At 35.9% G+C, this 21,275-nt stretch overlaps 1 protein-coding gene across 1 annotated transcript in view; it reads right to left on the bottom strand.

The window, feature by feature from the left end:
• Positions 1-261: 261 nt before the first annotated feature.
• GIPC2 (GIPC PDZ domain containing family member 2) overlaps positions 262-21,275 on the bottom strand; it is a 75,481-nt gene continuing 54,467 nt past the window's right edge. Inside the window, exons 4-6 of the mRNA XM_039838669.1 lie at positions 19,175-19,278; positions 13,699-13,780; positions 262-3,027 (exon numbers count right to left, since the gene is read on the bottom strand). Coding sequence (XP_039694603.1) covers positions 2,876-3,027; positions 13,699-13,780; positions 19,175-19,278 — 338 coding nt within the window. The 3' untranslated portion in view covers positions 262-2,875. The remainder of the gene's footprint in view (positions 3,028-13,698; positions 13,781-19,174; positions 19,279-21,275) is intronic.

The raw sequence follows: 21,275 nt of genomic DNA, 5'->3' as shown, positions 1-21,275 counted from the left end.
TATATAACCAAACTTTTATATCTTTGGTGAATAAGTGTGCTCTATTTAGAACTACTATTTTGAAAACTCCATTTGCAGACGAAATTTATTCTGCTACTCTGCTAGGAAGTTATTATTAGAACTGAAAGATTATCATTATAACCAGGAAGGCTCTCTCTAAACTTGAGGAAGGTCTAGCAATAACATGGACCTAAATAAAATGTGCTTTCCTTGGAAAATGTCTATTGTTAAAGTTATGGGGGAAATATTACAAATAAAACATCATTTGGAAAACTGTCTTTATTTAATTATCTGTCACATTACAATACTGTATATAGCAGACCAAACAGAGATTAACTGATTACTGTTTTTATAATTTTTATAATCTTAGAGTTTCACATCATATAGTTACATAATTATATTTTTGAAGCATCACAGAAACCCAAAATGTGTCTATTTGTAACCATCAGAATGTGTCCACTTGATGAGGATCAAGCTACGTTCAAGGCGCCATTGAGCCTAAGGTTCAATCATCATCTACATGCCCTGCCGTGAAGAAAACAAAGTGTGCTCTTAGTGACCACTGAAAGATGCTGTTCTGCGTGGAAGGAAATCAAGAATAAAATAATCATCCTCCACGGGGGGCGGGGAGGGGAACTATAGTACAAGAGAAAGTGACAGAGGCCTTCTGAAAATGTTCAGTGGTGCCAATGAAATGGTATATATTTTTTAAAATGATTTGTCTCTTTGTAGCATTACAAGGGTAGCCCACACTTTGTGACAACTAAAAAGAGATCCTGGTCCTTTTGTGCACTGACTGTTACCAAAAGGCATGAAGTTCACAAATAGATATATTTTCAGGTAAGGGAACAAAATGACAAAGAAACTGACTTTGTTTTTATCAGTTTAGTAATGGAGGTAAGATAAAGACATATAAAGGAATAAAGCACCTGTGCCCAGCTGAAGCCCCTAATAACAACTGACCATTTAACGCTAACAGACAAGTATAGCTACAGCTGTACATGAAGATTGGTACCTGACACACGAAAATTCTAGAAAGATCATGGTGAGCACACTCACTTTGTGAATTTGAAATTTCATAAATCACAAGGAATCGGCGCCAAGTGTCAATCTTCATGCATGCCCAAAAATGAAGGAGAAGTTGACATCCATCAATAATAAACTGACTCATCATTTCAAATCTAACATCTAATGCCAAGAAATTTATTATTTTTTTGTTTAAACTAATATGTTTCTATGGGCCTCCTAAGTCATCTAAAAGTGTTCCCGTCCCTAGAAATATTAGCTCCTTTTTTGTGTATCCTTCTAAGAGAGACAATATCAAGAATAGATATTTGGGGACCTCCCAAAAAAATCCTTGAAATGAGTAGCAACATACTATAGCCTGAGCTGGATCCTATTTCCAAATGATAGGCAAGAGCAAGAAAGAAGACAATCGGCATTGTATAAACTACTTCGCTATACATTAATCACTAAAATAGCTTCTGTGCAGGTTTCAGATTAATAAGACAAAGAATATCAGCTTCGTAGTATTAAACTTATGAGAAAGGTGAGTGAATGGTAGTAAAAGTAAAGGTACTCCAGAAAACAACAGTTATTCTAATAACAAACACAGTATGGAAAGGGAACTACTTCTGATTTCCTAGAATACATCTCTCATAGGTTATAATTTCTGATTACCATTGCAGCACACACCATTTTCCAGCACTCTAGAAGAATGCTTGGTCACCCCAGGCTCTGCCTTATTAAGTGATCTATGTTCAAACCATTCATTTCCATTTCTCTTATATCTGTACAATGTCAAACAAAGTGATAAGACAGTCATTTACTCTCAATTTCCTCAATAATGTATGGTTTTAGAGAAGATCTGTTAGAATTCTAAAATAATAGGCTAATATATTTTCTCAATTCTCTCTTCCTCCTTTATTTCCACTGGAGGGAAATCTATTTCTGATAGCATCTCCTCTAAAGTTTAGGGGGTTTAAAGGCATTGCTCTTTCACCTGAAAAGTATTCTCAAACATAGTTATTTTCTTAGTAAATCTCTTTCAAAGAAAAGTTCTATAAAGACAATAAAAACCTTCCCTGGAGTGCTTATAAAGAGTAACATAAAAGTATGTACAGGTGGAAAAAGAAAAATGTTTTAAGAACTGCTGTAACAAAATCAAATATAAGTGGTTTCTGCCCTATCTGTCTTTTTCACCTTTCTTCCACACATGCAAACAAAGGCACAGCACAATAGATTTCAACAACAGGTTTTAAAAGGCAAAGAAGCAATCATAAATAGGCAAAATATAAAAGTCAATCAATCCTTGTTTTACAAAGAGAGAAAGTAGACCATAGATGTCAACAGGCTGTAGAAATCTTCCTCCCCTTAGTGGAGTAAAAAAATTAAAATGATACTTCTAGACTTATAGTAGGCATAATTCACATTTCATTTCCTGAACGTATCCTGTTCAAGCTACTTAACAAAATGAAGGTGCTATGAAGCAAATCATACACCAATCCTAATTTTCACTGAATCAGAAATTTGCAGAAGAACTGCAAAGTTATTACAATCAACTATTTATATGTAGAAAATAAAAGATGGGTATTAGTGGGGAGCAAAATCATCTATCTATAAATACTCCCTAAAACTTATTTTTAAAAAAGCTTTTGAATGAATATTAAAAGTGATATTTTAAGTAATATATCTTAAGCATACTAGATATACAACTGCATTAAAAAGTACCTAGAAATCAAAATTATATTTCAAAGAATGTATTCTATACACATAAACAAAACTAGAGTCCACAACAGTGTCTAAAAGCAGGTCTTACAGATTTTTTTTTAAAAGGAACAAAATGGTTCATTTTTCCAGTGATGGAACATCCACATCATAATCTTCCTCCTTTGGCATCACCGATGGCTCCCCAAACATCAAAGACAAATTCATCTGGGAACGCAAAGTCTCCGAGAGTTTGGTCAAGTGCCACAGCAAATTCATCTGGATTACCTTTGTCTCTTCCAGCTTCAAACATTGTGGTAGCTATAAAAAATGATTTTTAAAAATTAATGATACATGAGACAGCATCAGAGAATTAAGAAAAATAGCACCAGGAAAATTACTTAGGAAAAGTAACATGCATAGAAATCACATATTTCTAGTACAAAATAAAACAATAAGATACTCTCCATCACGTATTAAGGTAGCAAAGATATTTTTAAACAATCTGTCCACTGCACCCAGGTTTGTAGCTGCCACCCTGCCCTCTCCTCCACTGTGGAGCCCATCGATCGGGAACCTCTAGCATTCCTGTGTGTGGAGCAAGAGTTCCTGAAAGAAAACCTGTGGCTAGCCCTGTCAGGAAACTCAGGTTACATCCTACCTTCACTTCCCCATAGTCACTAGCTCTCCCTCTGCTCTCTCTGCCCCCTATACCAGCCTCCACCCTCAACGATGATGGCAGCAAGTCCTCCCTTCCCAAAGGAAAAACAAAACAAAACACAATAACAGCTTGCAATGGGGCAATCAAGTCAGAGAGAAGAGGAGGAAGAGATCTTTCTACTCCTGGAATCGAGGTAACATTTTCTGAGCCCCTTTCCAGTTTGGGACAGAAAATGAAGGTGGTGCCCTTGTTCTGTTTTTCTAGAAATTGCCTGGGGAACCAGCATTTCCAGGTGTACACATTCCCATGGGACCTGCCCCAGTTGGCTGGGAGCCCATGAGGCTCAGCTGGTGTTTTTCTCAGCCCCCTATAATACCAGCAACTAGAAAGAGACAGTGCAGATATGATGTGGGATTTTGGTAAAGAACTTGCAGGTAAAAGGTAAACACCACAGCCCAGCTTCTCTTTTCCTCTCACGTTAAGGTTGAACAAATCAAAGGTTGAATAATTTCTCTGAATGAGTCAAGAGATCTGGTCTTTTAGCTAAAATCCACTAGGGCTCTTAAGAGCATTTATGAATTGTTCCTCATCTCAAACAGTTTAGCATCAACACACGCAGTCTATGGGAAAGGAAGGAGATTCCATAAAAGGGCACCACAATCAGAGCAGATGTGAGATGTAGATGGGGTAACCTGGCACAGGAAGCAAAGCCCTAGTAAGGTGAGGAAGGCTTCTACATGGCTGGACAGCCTGGGGTAGGGTGCAGAGTCCAGGCATGGTAAGGATGGCATGGCTGGTGACAGCAGCCACACTGATGAGAGATCGGTTACATACATGAGGAGAGATCACATAAATGTGTGTGTAAAGAATAACGGGAACCAGGTTTTGACAGGTTTGTCACTATCAGAGAAAGATAAATAGGGAAAGGTGAGAAAACTAGAATGAACCCTGTGGACTTAGAATAATAGAGATCAGTGGAGATATAAATGTATATATTTCAATAGAGAGATTACAAATATAGAGGTAAATACCTGAACACACATTCCTCAATCCTATGGGGGCCTGAAAGCAGTGACAACCTCATAGTAATGAACACACAAAGCACCCAGATCTTGGTTCTTACACATCATCCTGCACTAAAAAGTCTCAGAGTTCCTCAGAGAAATGGCTGAAACAGGCAAAGTACAATATGAACCAAGAACATCTTCTGCCAGAAAGTAAAGAAGTGTCAAAAAATGATTGGAATGTGTGAAAAAGGCAGAGAAGTCAAGAGTGAAAAGCTCCCACTAACCAAATCAGGGACAATTTGAGGCATCAAAATAAGTAGTATGGTAATAGATTATAATCTCATTGAACAAAACAGGAAACCATAAATCCAAAATGAAATGATTGAATAATTGGTAGATGGAAGGGAGAGAAAGAGAGAAGTTCCGAAGGAAGGTTGATTCAAGAGGGAGAAACAGGATATTTACATAGTTTCAAAATATCTCCCTACCAAATTCTTATTAATTACAAGGAGAATAACTTTACAGTAGGGCTTAGCAAATACCACCTTAAACAAGTCATCAATATGAACAATGCCAGTAATAAAACAAATCAAAGTCCTGTGCCTCCTGATAAGATGTAATGAAAAGAACATAGATCACATTTGTGTATTTCTGCCAAAGAGGTGTAGCGTGAATGTAATTTTGAAAAAAAAAAAATTAGACAAACCAAAATTGAGGAACATTCTACAAAATAACTGGCTGTACTCTCTAAAACCACTGAAGCCATAAAAATCAAGAGTAGGGAACCATTCTAAATCAGTTTAGATTTAGAAGTCAAAGTAACACCTGATTTTGAACATGTTCTTTTGCTGTAATGGATATTAAGACATTTATATCTTAACATAAGTAAGATATGAATATTAGATGGTAGTAATGCATCAGTGTTAATTTTATGATATGTGTGGTTATACTGTAGTTAGGAGAATATCTTAGTTTTTAAATTATTTTTTAACTTATTTTTAATTATATTTGACATGCAATATTTTCTATATATATATATATATATATATATATATATATATATATATATATATATATAAAATATTAGCTTTGGATATACAACATAGTAATTCAACACTTATCTACCTTACAAATTGATTACCACAGGAGTCTAGTAACCATCTATCACCATATATAATTATGATGACATTGACTCTATTTCCTCTGCTATATATTACATCTCTATGACTTACTTTTTAACTGGAAGTCTGTACTTTTTAATTCCCTTCCCCTTTTTATAGGAAATATGCATTAAAGTATTTGAGCAATGAAATATCATTAAAGTAATAAATTCCCAAAGGGTTCAAGAGAAAAAAGTGTACTGTATTTGTAACTTTTCTTTAAATTCGAGATTGCTTCAACAATTTTTTTAAAAAAGCGGTAAAGAGTGAGGAGGAATTGAATCTCTTCTCTTCATCATCATCCCTCCCTCTCCCACTTCTTCCTAAGCCTCAGCCATGACCCAAAAGCTTCTCCATTTACCATCAATCCAAAAGTAAACACTTTAAAAAGGAGGGAAGTTCTCATCTGCATCTGGACCAGCCCCATGGCCCTGCCAGGTTTATTAAAATTTTTATATATTATTTTAAATTATATGCCCAGGCTGGTCAGAATATAGTGAAGCAAACATCACATACACTGGTTTGACTTGCAAGTTTGGCCTCTGAAAAACATTTAGGAACAAATATCAAAATCCTTTTAAGTGTTCATGTTCTTTGATCTACTAACATTTCCCTTTCTGGGAATTTTTTTCTTCTAATTTTATTGAGATATAACTGATATACAATACTGTATAAGTTTAAGGTGTAAAGCATAATGATTTGACATATATGTCACAAAATGATTATCACAATAAGTTTAGTTAACATCTATCATCTCATATAGATACAAAAAAAATTTTTTTTTCCTGTGATGAGAACTCTTAGGATTCACTCTCTCAACAACTTTCATATGTACTATGCAGCAGTGGTAACTATAATCGTTGGCAATATATCCCCAGTACTTACTTATAACTGGAAGTCTGTATCTTTTGCCCACCTTCATTCAATTTCCCCTTCATCCATCCCTACCTCTGGTAACCACAAATCTGATCTCTTCTTCTATGAGTTTGAGTTTGGGGCTTGTTTTTTATTAGATTCCAAACATAGACGAGATCATATGATATTTGTCTTTCTCTGCCTGGCTCATTTCACTTAGCATAATGCCCTCAAAGTCCATCCACGTTGTTGAAAATAGCAGGATTTCCTCCTTTTTCACAGTTGAATATTCCTTACACACACACACACACACACACACACACACACACACACACACCACAACTTCTTCATCCATTCATCTGTCATAGCACTTAGGTTGTTTCTATGTCTTAGCCATTGTGAATAATGCTGCAGTGAACATGGGACTGCAGATATTTCTTTGAAATAGTGTCTTTGCTTCCTTCAGATATAAGGAAATCTATACTTTAAAAAAAAACTTAAAAATAGAAAAGAATTTAGCATAAAAATGGACCTAACAGTATTTTTTGTTAAAAAAAAAAAAAGCCTAAGATGCAGATCATTAAGTGACCTCAAGTATGAAGTATTTAATAAAATATTTTAAATTAATTTAAGCAATGTTTACAAATAACTTTGTAATAACTTGGGGAAAATCTTTGTTTTAATATTTACTAAAAAAGCAATATATAAATTTTGCATTACAAGTACAGCTATGTTTTTACAAAAATCTCTGCATAGAAATAAAAAATGGGGAAGTATGTGATAAAGCAATTACTGTAAAATAGAGTAATAGTAGAATCTAGGTCATAGGTATAGAAGTAATCACTAAAAAGTCATTCAACCATACTGTATGTTTGAAAATTACCATGATAAAAATTAGGGAGAGGAACCTCTGCACAGAGAATGGAAGAAAACTTGAAATGTAGCAGATACATTCAAATTAAAGAGAGAGTTTACTGTTGTTGCTGTTGTTTTTTAAAGTTAGGGCCTGTTTGACACAGTAAAACTATGGCTGACTTGTAAAATTTAACCTGTATGCTCACAGGCACTAGCTATATTTTGGAAATTATTTCCTAAGCCATTAAGAAACACTTTCATATACAGAATGCTTCATCTCTTTTAGCAGTCACATAGTATGATAGTCAAAAAAGAGGAAAGCTGCTCTCATAGTGCACTTTCACACAATGAGATATGAAACCAGGTGCTCAGGAAACAGTACTCTGTTGCTATTTCTCATAAACCTGGAGGTTGTCTGTGCCCCTCCCTCCTCTCCTTACATTGTCTTGCCTTGGAGATCTTAGCCACAATCCCAGCAAAACCATGACCTTGCTACAGAGAATTCCCGAACCTTTGCTTCCATCCCTGACTTCTATCATGAGTTCCAAATGCTCGTTTCTGAGTAAAAGTAGACAAGAACTTCTAGGTGTTCTGTTAGCACATTAACCAACATGTCCAGAAATCAAACATCTTCCCTTCTGAAGTAATTGCTACTCTTTCTCCTGTTTCCACCATCATCGTCAGTGGTATGATCATTCTCGCTGCTACCTTTCACTTCTCGCCTGTGTACCAAATATTGCCTCACCACTTCCACCTCTGCAATTTCTGTAATCTGCTCCTCTGCATTTCATTCCCACTGTCACCATGCTATGTCCTTAATCTCCAAGTATAGTCAGCAAACCATCCATCATAGACACATTAGATTTCTCTTCCTAAAGCACAGCTCTGATCCTATCAGGTAATAGACTACAGAACCAAGAATTCCTTTTCTACTTCTGAGATTGTCTGTCATTCCCATATAGAAAATATTCCTTGGGTCACCAATATTTATCTTTAAAGACTCTAAACCTTAGTCTGGCATTCTGACCCAAAGCACTCCTGGCTCTCAAGTGGCTGTACTCCTCTATATTTATGCTATGCCCTCATAAGTCTGACCACTCAGAAATGAACCTTTCTTCCTTCCTGCCTTTGCCCCAGATAACCTCCTCCTAATTAATCACTACCTCTATCGTCAAAAACTTTTCTCTCCTTCAAGGCTCCTTCCCCCAGGAAACTCTGTGTCCACAACAGGAAGTGATATCTGCATTCCTTAAAGCCTGTGCCAATGTTCTTTCTAACTGAATGCTTGAACTGCCGGGAATCCTGGCAAAATGCAGAATCTGGTTCAGCAGTTCTGTGGCCAGGCCTGAGATTCTGCATTTCCAACAACTCCCAGGTAATGCGAGTCCCTGGACCACAGCTGAGTAATATGGTCTTACGATACATATTTAACTTTGCTCTGTGTTGTCTGTATTGTCATTATTTTCACCCACATGTTTTCTGTCTCATTAGAGAATAAACTCTCCCTGGATCTCACTGGATCAGTCTTTTATCCCCATAGGAACTAGTCCAGTGTCTCACTCATACTAAATGCTGGTATACGGGTAGGCAAAGGGGACTCTCTGTTACAATGAAATAATTTTTGCACTGGCACAATTAGCATGTACTGGGGAAAGTGAAGCACAGAACTCTGGTGCTATAGCCAGGATGTGAAAAAAGAGTCATCAAAACTTAAAGGTAGGACCTAAGTTCAGAATTTTGCTAAGTCTACCATTTTAAATACTTCTCATAGGCCCTACAGGTAGCATGTATTGAGACAATTATCTAAATTTATGCTGACATATGGGTGAGATATAATCTAGTTGATGAAGAGGTAAGATACACACAGAACAAAGACACAAGAAAATCTATGGACCATTCTAAAGTGGCAACTGACAGTGCAGATAATTAGTTGATTCTTTTAAATGCTGGGGGAAACGACGACAGGGATTGGATGTTCACTGATGGACACTGACTCCTCTCTCTCTCTCTCTCTCACACACACACATGCGTGTGCACGCACACGCACATACACACACACATACATACCCTTGTAAGAAACAACTTGGCACAGGTTTTCTGGTACCTCAGGAAGCTCAGTAGCAGTGTCTTGTGCACCGAGCCCAGAAACACCATGTGTGGACATGGCCTGCTCTCACTTGCAACTTCTGATTTGAGTTCCTTAGTCACAAAATAAGGAAAAACGATGGTTTATGATACCCATACTATAACTTCACAATCCAAACTGTATAATCTCACTCATGCATTTATGCTGGCACAGCAGAAAAATGAAGAAAAACTCCCACACGAAATATAGTCCCAGAGTTGGTAAGACCTCCAGCTACCTGTTCTACCTTCACTACCATTATTATTAGTAACAATTAGTAATGGTCATTGCTAAGTATGATAATAGCTATATCTATTATTTATGATGTGGGAACTTTATACATATTATTTATTTGAGTGCCTTGCGACTCTGAGGTTGTTTTTACTGTATCCCTTTTATAGATATGGAAATTAAGGCTCAAAGTTTAATAATTTGCCCGTGCTAAAGCTTCACAGTAATGAAATTAGAACTCATACTCCTCATGAACTATTTGGTCAACAAATATTCAGCAAGTACTTACTATGGGAGAAATGCTATGATAGAAGCTGGGATTAAAAACTGGGTAAAACATAGTATCTACCTTCAAGGAACACCTGATCTTATGGAAGCAATAAAAATACCAATTAGGCAGCTTCATAACTGTGTTGTATTATAGTAACAAAGTGTTCCGTAAATCTTTCAAAAACCAGTAATTTAATACATAAATTTTAACAGAAATTAAGAATGTCCACTAATACATAAAGTATAAACATAGATTTTTAAACATCCTTATAGGAGAAATAAACTGTATAATTTTATTCTTTTTGATAAAAAGTTGTATCTCTGATTTAAGAGAAAAGCAAAAGAAAGTAGGAAAATGTATCACATTAACATAATGACAGCCACTAAAATGCTTCTCATCTGTTAACTATAATAGATCTGCAATATACTGCAATAATATTTAACATCTGAATACAAATGGGCAAAAAATACTCCAAGAGTAGTATTGTTATACCACATATAACAGCTAAGTGCTGACCTCTTGTGGCCATTTTAAGAATATCCTTATACCATTACCACTACTGAACAACTCTTAAATTATTTAAGATACTATTTTGGTGATATTGATCAATCTATATTTTCCACTAAGCTCTTAAATACTTAAATAGAACTTTAGACATACAGGATTACTGCAGTTGAAAAATCTCAAAGTCCTAGAATTGAATCTCAGCTTTTGTTAGCTGACTTTGGGCAAGTTACCAAACTTGTCTGAATCTGTTTTAATATCTATAAAATGGCATGCAGCAGGATTTAGATAAAGATTAGTCATTCCATTGTTAACTGAACAATTAAATCTATAACTATATCTCTTGCTATGGAAGTTCTTCAGCCCTTACTTTCCCAAATACTTTTTATAAATATCAGATCATTTCAAGCAACTCATAAAAGTCAAACATCGAAAACACAGCCAATATAGAATTTTTTTTAATGTCAATCAATTTCCAAAACTTCATTGGCTTCCTCTGAGAAAGATAACTTTCTATAATGTTTATCATTTTGAATTCACTAAAAAAAGAAAATAATTCTAGAAAAAACATGTTATTATCTCTACTAAAACACCATTATTGTATACTTTTAGAAGAGCTATAAAAAACTTTTATAGAAAAAAATGACTTAGAAACCACCCTTCAAATTTTCTTTCTACACATTTTGGATCTCTTAATAAATTAGAAATCCTAAAATTTTGATGCTGTTATAATGATTGCCGAACTCCTAAATTGGTATCAGAAAATATTGTAGTTCTATATACAGTTTACATACTTCTTAAAATTCTTTAGAAACTTAAAATAATATAAGTTTTCATGAAGTCAAGCCCATATAGATCTTAACTCAAAATCTAGAACCTATTTTTTTCCTGGTGGATAACATTCCAAGGCAACCAATTGGTATTGGGTCATTTGAAAAGTCACAGTTTGCAACTTAACTTTACAACCAAACAGAGCACTTTCATCTTCAGGGTTATTGCTATCTAAACTCATTTGAATTATTTTACATTTTCAAATGGTAAAATGAATCTCAATGCTTTTTTTGAGGTTACTGTTTTGGTTTTAGTCATTTTATTATCATATCACTTAAAAAAATTTTGAATACAAACTTATATTAACAACTCCAGAATAACATGTCATTGTAATTTTCATTAAGAATTAACATTTCTGAAAGCTAAGAAACACAAGAATACAAACAAATAAATATATTCATTTGTTTTTGAATCAGTGTCACATTTGTGATTTATAATTCATGCTAATCGGATCTGAATGACAGAAATTCCTTATTTAACAACGGTTGCATTCTTCAAATAATTACTTTCTTTAAACTTTACCTCCCTGGGTGACTGATCATATTGCTAATCATGTATAATCATAATGACTTTTCAAGTCTTTGGAGGAATTTGCTACAGATAATTAATTACAAAGGGATTACTAGTTAATTTACAAGGAATTTTCCAGGAATGTTTAGTGTTCTAAATTTGTCAGAGTGAAAGAAAATTGATTCTTAAAGAACTGTTTCTTAATTCATTTATAATTACTTATACCATTGTCCAATGCTCTTCCCTGTATACGTGTGTATTTTTAATAACAAGAGTAAAACTAATTTACTTAACTATTCCCAATTTATACTTAAATAACTACAAGGCCTATACCTAAAATTAAGTTTCGAAGTTGAGTTTTCATCTTTGGAAAGTGTGGTTCTCCTAAATTTGAGCTTATCAAGATCCAGCAATTTATGTGCTACTTCCTGAATCTCATATTAACATAGTTATTCAACTGTATCCATATAATTTTTCCAACACATACTACCTAATCTGAGTTTAAGAGCACTGCCAATTCTAAAACCCCTTCACCCTTCTTTGTATATGCATTTGTATAACTGTTGCAGGCTCACATCATTTATGCAAATCTCTGTATTTTTCCAAATGCAAAAGGCTTGGGAGAAAAGTTTTAAGACACTGGCTTTCTATAGGATCATCTCAGCTTTAACTTCTTATCTGTGTGGAGCTATTACATGCAAATATCATATTTATCTTCAAGGAGCTAGAAACAAGTACCGCTTTGTTTTCAATTACAGATATCATTTGTAAATCCAACATAGAAATTGTATTTTAAAAGTTCAGACAGGCAAGAAAAAATAAGAAAAAATTCTCTAAGGAAAAAGGAAGATGAGTGAAAATAGAAAAGGAAGAATGAGCTTCAAATATTCTACCTGAGGGTGAGTAAAATACTTTGCCTGGTAACAGATAAACAAAGTTGTCCAAGTCTTTGACTTTAAGAAATTTATTAAGTACTTGATACAACACACACCTATGCACACACATACAGGTAGGACGCATACAGGTAGGAATTCCCACTAGTAAATGCACATTTACTCTTTTCCCATCCAGCAGCTGCCTGCCTTTCTTAAGAGAATATTTTTCTTCTTCATGAATTACTATCAACTACAGACATATGACCCAGACCTATGTGTTTGACACCAAGTTGTAGAGGGTGAAGCCTTGGCAGTCATTTTGACTCCATGAGGGAAGGCCTGAAGCTACCGAGAGTTACCATAGAGGCCTGAAATAAAACCAGAATGCAGAGAAGAGAAATTTCCTCCTGACGACAGCATGAGAACTCCAGATCTAGCCATTCTTGAAATCAGGATCTACCTCTGGATTTTTAGTTATAAGAACCAATACATTTCCCCCTTTTTTTCTTAAGTAAGTTGGAGTTCGGTTTGTTTCGTTTGTTGTTTTGTTATTTGTAACTGATAGTCTTAATCGATAAATCAAGACTGACATCCTAATGGTGACACAAGAAATACACAGAAATTCACTGCTCAGCTGCCCTTATTAGTCATACATCAGATGTGTCTTTTATCTTCATATTTCTGATTTACTTTCACAGCACTTCATTAACCATATTAAATGTGTGTAACTTTAATATTATAACATACAATTTAATCAATGTACACCTAATATATTAAATAATACCTTTTATATGTATCATTTACAAAATTCTTTTCATATTTTTTAAATCCATAAAACAAGCCTATGAAGAAAATATTATAGTTTATAGATTAAAGTTCAAAAAAGTTGACTTGACTCTAAGTTTTCACAGTTAGTAAGTGGTAAGGGTCTGGTCTTCTTTTCATTATTCTTTATTATCTTTATTTTCATTACTTTTTTCATCACTATACAAATACTTTTTTTATCTTGAAAAGTATCATTGACTATAAATGCCAGAAAGACATAAATTAGCATTAAGTTCCATCAAATTAAAAAATATAAGACTTTATAAAATAGTATAATCTTACCTAAATCAATATCTCGAATTCCCATGTACAACTCAAGAAGATCATCGACCTTTTCAATTGCCTTGGCTTTGGTTTCAGAGGGCTTTATCAAAGAAAAGAGAAATAGATATTATACTTTTATATGCAGTCTCTTGAATGTCAAAGCACACAGAGGGGAAAGTCTGATGTGGAGCCAATTCATGGTTGTAAACTTTAGCTAATTCGAACAGAAATATATCTGTAGAATGTGCTCTGTAACTCAGTAAAAATCTATACAGTAAATATTTATTTTTAGTGTCAGTGTTAAGTGTTACAGATTCAAAGAAAAGCCAGAACACAGTTTCCGAGTAGCTAACAATCTAGAAGGGGATACAGATGTGAAAATAGCTATGTGATAATAACAAGGACAATATTTAATAAATATTTAAAGTACAGAGGCATCGTGGGGGTTTAAATTTAAATCGCTGAGTTAGGGAAGACTCCAGAAAGAAGGTGACAAGAATTGTATTTTCAAAGATGAACTGGTGTCAGATGAGCAGGAAAGGGCACTGCAAGTAAGAGGCAATAAATACGCAAAGTCTATATGAGGTCGCAGAGTCTGATAAATGATAGCAGGTTATAGGAACTACAAAAAAGTCCCATATGATGAGAAACATAGTGCCAGACATGACTAGATCTTAGAGTCCTGGGTGCCAAGAAAAGGGCTTTGGTCTTTGTCATGCAAGCCAGGGTTTCCAGACCTTTTAAAGGGTCACCCTAACAGTAAAACATTTCTGATCACGTACTCTTATTAGTTATTTTTATTTAATGTTTTTATTTGTAGTTTTCATAAATTATTCACATGTATTACCATTTTAATCAATTGTACACATAAAATACACAAAAATAAAATTTTCCTAAGGATAAAATCATGATGAAACATTTTTTGTCTTACATATTAATGGTAACAAAATATTTTTTCTTCCCAAAAGTGTTATTAAAAGTTCCACTGAGAGTATTGGATAATATTAGAGGACTATTGTTAATTTTCTTTAGTGTAATAATATATGGGTTGCAATACGTAGGATATCTTTATTTTTAGAAACACCATTGAAGTATTTAGAAGTAAAAATCATGATATATCTATAACATACTTTCAAATGATTCAGCAAAAATATATATGGATAAAAGTAATATAGAAAAATGCCAACAACTGCTGAGTCTAAGAGGTAGGTGTACATTGCACTGTTTTTCAACTTTTCTGTATGTTTGAAATTTTTCACAATAAAATCCTGAGGAAAAAATCTAAAAATAAAAAGTTTCAGTGAATTGTAATATATACAAATATCAGATCATTATGTTGTACACCTGTAACTAATATAATGTTAAATATTAATTATAGCTCAATTTTTTTAAAAAGTTTTAGTAAAAAAACTTTGGATATATATTTTCATTCTTTTAAAATCGTGATTTTATATTTGGTAAAATCTTATTCAATGCTCAGTTTGTTTTATTACTTGATTTAAATAGATTCATAACTGAAAAAGAAATTGCCCAAAGATGTTAAATAATTGTAAATGCAAATGTTAAATTCATAAATGATTACATTGTAAGAAATTCATAACACTTTTTGTTGTTTTAACTTTACTTGTTTTTCATATTTTCAATACTATCATAAATGTATATTGCTCCGTATTCTCAAAACTTATTAAAAATATACATTTTATTGCAAAATTTATTTTTATTTCCTTGCGGATATTGTTACAACTGTCTCATATTTTTATTTCAAGTAAGTCTTTAAAAACAATAACAGACATAATACATATTCACTCATGCCTTCTTTATAGTGTCTTTTGAATAATCTGTGTAAAGCAAAAAGCTATGCAAAGTAACTAGGTGTTTACTTTTGCCCATCTAGCCATTTTGTAGGATATTGTAACAAGTATCAGTCCTTCTTATACAAAGTGGCCACCACTATTTTACTATTCTAAATCGCTCTTGATCTCATCACCTCTCTTCCTTTCACATTCTGATTGCTTGGGTTCAGCCCTCATCTTTTCTTTTCTTTCCATTGAGACATAGTTTATATATAACATTATAATTGTTTCAGGTATACAACATAATGATTTCATATATGTATGTATTAGAAAATCATCACTGCAATAAATCTAGTTAATATCCATCACCACACAGAGTTGCAATTTTTTTTTCCTGTGATGAGAACTTTTAAGATCTATAGTCTTATCAATTTTCAAATATACAATATATTATTAACTTTTTTTGTACCTTTTGACCACCCGTACCCATTTTGCTCATTTCCCCACCCCCACCTCTAGCAACCATCAATCTGTTCTATGTATCTATGAGTTTGGGTTTGTTTTGATTTTTCTTTAGATTCCACATATAAGTGAGATTATACAGTGTTTGTCCTTCTGTGTGTGACTTATTTCACTTAGCACAATGTCAAGTTTCATCCATGCTGTCACAAATAGCAGAATTTCCATTTTTTTATGACTGAATAATATTCTTTCATCTTTTGTTATTTGCAGAGGTTTCCTAATTTGTCTCTCTGCCTACAATCTTCACCCCCTCAAATTCATCCTGCTCAACAAGCCATCCCCCAGAACCAAGGGATTTTTCTAAAACACAAAACTGATGGTGCTACTTCTTTCACAGTTCTTAAATTAACCACAGGCCCTTCACATCCTGTATCTCCAGCCTCATCACCTCCCCCACCAGGTACCTCCAGCACTCACAATCTAATCCCTTGGATGCTTATAAGGTGGCCAAGCCCATTGCTGTTCCATGCTGAAAACACTCTTCTCCCCATCTTTAACCAACTCAGTCACTTCTTCTGGAGGGAACTCTCCATGACTTCCCCTCTTCCCATCCCTGACAGCAGCTGATCAGCCCCTCCTTTGTGATATTAACCCTATCTCCCTGGTTTGTACTAGCTTCTTCTCATGCCTCTCTCCTTTTAGAGGAAAAACAGGTCTTCAGTCATCTTTGTATTACCAGCACCCGGACTGTGCCTGTTCAAACAAACACATATTGAATGAAGTATGAGGTATGCAGGTGGAGCGTCTTTCACAGTTTTCAGAATTTGTGCTAGTCTATGGGGGGATGATTTGTTTCAAATCTATAAATCTTTTGGTGTTTCAAAGAGGTTGCAAGTCATTTGTATCAAATTTAATATTAGTACCAAACTAGCCTTTACTTTCATTATGATCCATTTTAGTTGTCCTATTTAATGAAGGAGGCTATATGAATAGGAATGAAGTTTTAGATGTTTATCCTGAATTTTTCCTACTCCACAATAGATCTTCAGCTACTCTTTTCATTCCAGAAGCTTATATACACAGCAGGTGCTCGAAAAACATTTATTAACTATATTAACTATTAGAAGGTGACCCTCCTCCTGAAGTGCCATGGAGTTTTCCTACCACCCTGCTTCCTTTGCAAGCAGTTTTAAGGTCTATCCTTTTATCCTCACAGCTTCCTTCCCCTAGCTCCTCATTGCCGGTTCCCTCCCACTGTTCTTCCATTCACTTACACATTCCTTTCTTCCACTGAGGTTTGTTCATTCATTCAATAAATATTTACTGACCTTCAGCGGTATGCCTGGAAGTCTGCTAGTCACAGGAAAAGTAAAGACTCAGAATGACCAGAGGTCACCGCCCTGGATTTTTTTACATCCCTCATCATCTCTCGCTTTCAAATGCTTTCAACTCTCCCAGGTCTCTTCATTGCCCTTTGTCTCCAAATCGATCCTTTCATTCACCTAGGACCAAGGCACCAGACTCTAGATTCCTTAAAACTGACGACATCTTGGAAGTCTCAAACCTTGGCCTCATGGTTCCTTGAGTGTCTGCTCCATCAAACTACCCCATGACTGACTTGGATCAGGGTCACAGCATAAACTCTGGGATCCTGCTCTGTGAAAAGAGCCTCCTACCTGTTCACCTGTCTCATTCTTGCTCTTCAAATATATGGGGACTCCTAGGACAATGTGCACATACTGGGGGACTAGACAGGCCTGGTGCCTGTGCCCCTGCCTGCAGAAGCTCCCTGGCCTCAGACGCCTGCCTAATCTCCCCTCTGCCTACAAAGTGACTTCATCACCGCTGTCTTCACTGTTGTGAGCTGTGAGCGGGCCTGACTTGCCGCTTGCCACTTCAAATCCTTACCTCTGCACCCTCTAACCCCTACTATCCTCTTCTTCTACCCGTCTTCCCTTCATTTGTCTCTCCTACTTCTGGTGTTTTCCCCTCAAATATTGACCTAGTCATTCAGTGAAACCCTTACTCTCCTCAAGTTTAAGTGAATCATTTATGAATTCATTAATTCAGCATTTGAACTCGTTTGATATGTCAAGTGCTGGGAATATCACAGTGAACAAGACAGGTGAGCAAAGGAGATAGACAACAGATAGAAAGGAAACAAAGATATAATGAGTCCTATTATATTTAGCGCTTTGAAGAAAATTAAGGGCAAGGAAGACTGAGCAGAGGGAGGGGCGGCAGGAATTGGTATTTATGAAGGATACTCAGAGGCAGCCTTTTAGACAAAGTGATCTGTGGGCAGAAATCCGAAGAAGGCAAGAGGGTGAACCATGCCCAGAAATGGACAAAGTGTTCATGTAGAGGAAACAACAGTACAAAGACCCTGAGGTGACATACATCTGGAGTGTTTGGGAACAGTGAGGAGACCCATGTGGCTGAAGCAGAGGGAGCCAGGAGGAGAGTGGTAGAGAGTGAGATCAGAGAAGAATGCAGTCAGATCACACTGGTCACTCTGAGAACTTCTGCATTTATTCTGAGTGACTTGGAAAGCTTCTGGAGGATTTTGAACAGAAAAGCAACATAATCTCACTTGCATTTTGAAATGATAATTCTGGATGCTGTGCTCAGTGTAGTGGAAAAGAAGAGCCAAGGTGAATCCAAAAGGACTGACTAGAAAGTGATTGCAGTGTTCAAGATAAGATGTTGGTGCCTTGGGCCAGAGAGGAGAGGTGGTGAGAAGTTGTTGGATTCTGGTCTGTGGTAGAAGTAGATCCACCAGAATTGACTGGTGGACGGAATGTGGGACACAAAAGGGAAGAGGCAATGGTGACTAAAAAATTATTTACCTGAGGAGACTGGAGTTCATGCGTATTATCTTTCATTATCAAAATCTTAAGTATTTTTACACCTACTGGTGGCTCTGAGACTTCCTCTTGGCTTTGGTTGAGATCTACATTTTTGATCCAGTCCAGATATCTCCAGACTCTACAAAAAGTTGTCTACAGGTAGCTGAGGAATGCTATAGATCACAATCTCTTCTCATACACTTAGTTTAGTTCCTTCCTAAATCCTTTCATAATTTTCATGTTAAGTAGGCAATGAATTAAAGCTCACTCTTTAATTAGAATGTATGGCATTTTATTTAACCTCATGATTTTACCTTTATTTCTAGCTAATAAACATAAATGTCCATATATATGCCCAAGCAGAACAGAGACTAAATGAACATCACATACCACTTCTTCCACGGTGGCAGGACCTTTTGATCTCAGGCGAAGTGTCTCTCTTCCAGTACCAGTTTTTCCTCTTGAATTTCCAGCTTTTGACCTTGGCTCTATTTCTATAAATATACAGTGGATGGGGAAAGGTATATAAATTCAGAAAGAGTTCCAACAGACTGCTGTAAAAGTTAATGTCGTTTCCATCACAAAACTATGTACAATTATTATACAAATTTGATAAAAAGTATGCCTTCTTATAGAATTTCCTAAAACAAATTCACCTGTTATTCATTATTCTCACATGGGGGTCTCTATGAGAGGTGAAAGAAGGAAGGAAGGAAGGAAGGAAGGAAGGAAGGAAGGAAGGAAGGAAGGAAGGAAGGAAGGAAGGGGGAGAGAGAAAGAGAGGGCGGGAAAGGGAGAGAGGGCAGAAGAGGGAAAGAAGGAGAGAGATAGTTGAAACTGTATAGATGGGAAAAATGAAGTTATAAGGAATAAAAAATAAAACAGTCAGCTTTATTTTAAGGGTAAAGAGGTGTATGTGGCAGGACAGCAGAGGCAGAAATTCAGCTGGACTTCATCAAGGTCACGAAGAAGAAGTCATGTCTTGACAAAAGAGAGGGACGGAGACACTTGAGTACTTACCTTCTGCTTGATGCTTCATATATAAAATCCCATTTAATACCCATATCAATCTATGAGGCAAGCTATAGCCTCATTCTACAGAAAAAGAAACTGAACTAAGGAGAAGAGCTGGGATTCAAATCTGTATGCTTTCCTCAACGACACTGTAATATCACACCTCTTGGAAGCATAAGGGATAAATTCAGAGGTGACACACTAAGAGAAGCAGGGTTCTAAAGAAAAAGAAGCTGGAAATAGTTTCCAAGAAAGGAATTGCTTTCAGGAGGCAAGCAAGAGACCATGAAGCAAAAGTCCACAGGAAGTCACTGCTTTCCTTACACCTGTTCTGTGTTTTATATTTGTTTTTCCAATGCACCTAGAGTCACTGCCCTCCCAATACCAAGCAATAACATAAATGAGTGAAAGGGTAGGGTAGGGACTGAGGGTAACTGGAAGGGGTGTGTCCTAACTAGGACACTCCAATAACTTATTGCCCTGTGGGAACGTAGGCATTGCACAGCCAGATCAACTTGTTTGCAAAGAAATTGGATACTCAGAGTTTTTTATGAATCTCCTGATTTTAAAATTTTGGCAATTGAGTCAAAGTTTTAAAAACAACATTTTGGCAAAAATAAAAGAGATCTGTGGATCAGATTCCAACCGCAGGCCACCAGTTTATAACTTCTGCAAATATCCCCCATGTCTCCTTGAGTGAGGTCTCTATGTGGCAGCAGTTTGGGACAAGGACGGAGGAGGAGGTGGAGAAATGCTGCACTGAGTTCCAAAAAGGAATCACAGGACAGACTGGTAAATAAAGAGATAATAAGGTCTCAAGACACAGGCATCAAGTGGCTGGCATGAACATATTCTTACTGACTCTGAACCTAGAATAATTCCCATCTTCAGCAAGTACTGTTTGGCTGTGGGAAATCTACTCCCAAGTGATTAAGGATTTTACATAGTAATTTTAACCTGCATTCAGGGACAGAATCACCAAAAACAAAAAACATGTTTTCCTCTGAGAATGAACTTATTTAGAATTATCATAAGTAGACCAGATCCCCCAAGCAAAAACCTATAAATGGTGGCTGATGACGCTAATACTAATCATGGTGACCAGAGAGATTCTCAGGAGACCAGAGCTGCATCAGCAAGTCTACGATGTTGGCCTTGCCAGTGACACTGTGACTCGACCGAAAAGAATGGAGCCACACAAGCAAGATGCTCAGCATAGACTTTCCAAAAGCGTGCCCAAAGAAACAGACAAGATCTGTCTGCCGTCTGTACTGTCCAAGATTCTGTACCACTCAGCAAGGTGAATATTCTCAGTGGAGTCATGTATAAACCTAAAGTGGTCAAGACAGTGTCAGCTTGATGGCAGCAACCTTCGGGATAAACAACCTTAGGCGCCCCCACTCTCCTTACCACACACACACACGCACCACCCCACTGCGATTTCACTAAGAAATCTACTCAGTATAATTGGCCCTCC

The sequence above is a fragment of the Pteropus medius genome, unplaced genomic scaffold (genome assembly GCF_902729225.1).
Source record: "Pteropus medius unplaced genomic scaffold, Ma_sr-lr_union100, whole genome shotgun sequence".
NCBI lineage: Eukaryota > Metazoa > Chordata > Mammalia > Chiroptera > Pteropodidae > Pteropus > Pteropus medius.
The sequence above is the reverse complement of the archived record's forward strand: the minus strand, read 5'-3'. Positions and strand labels throughout refer to the sequence as shown.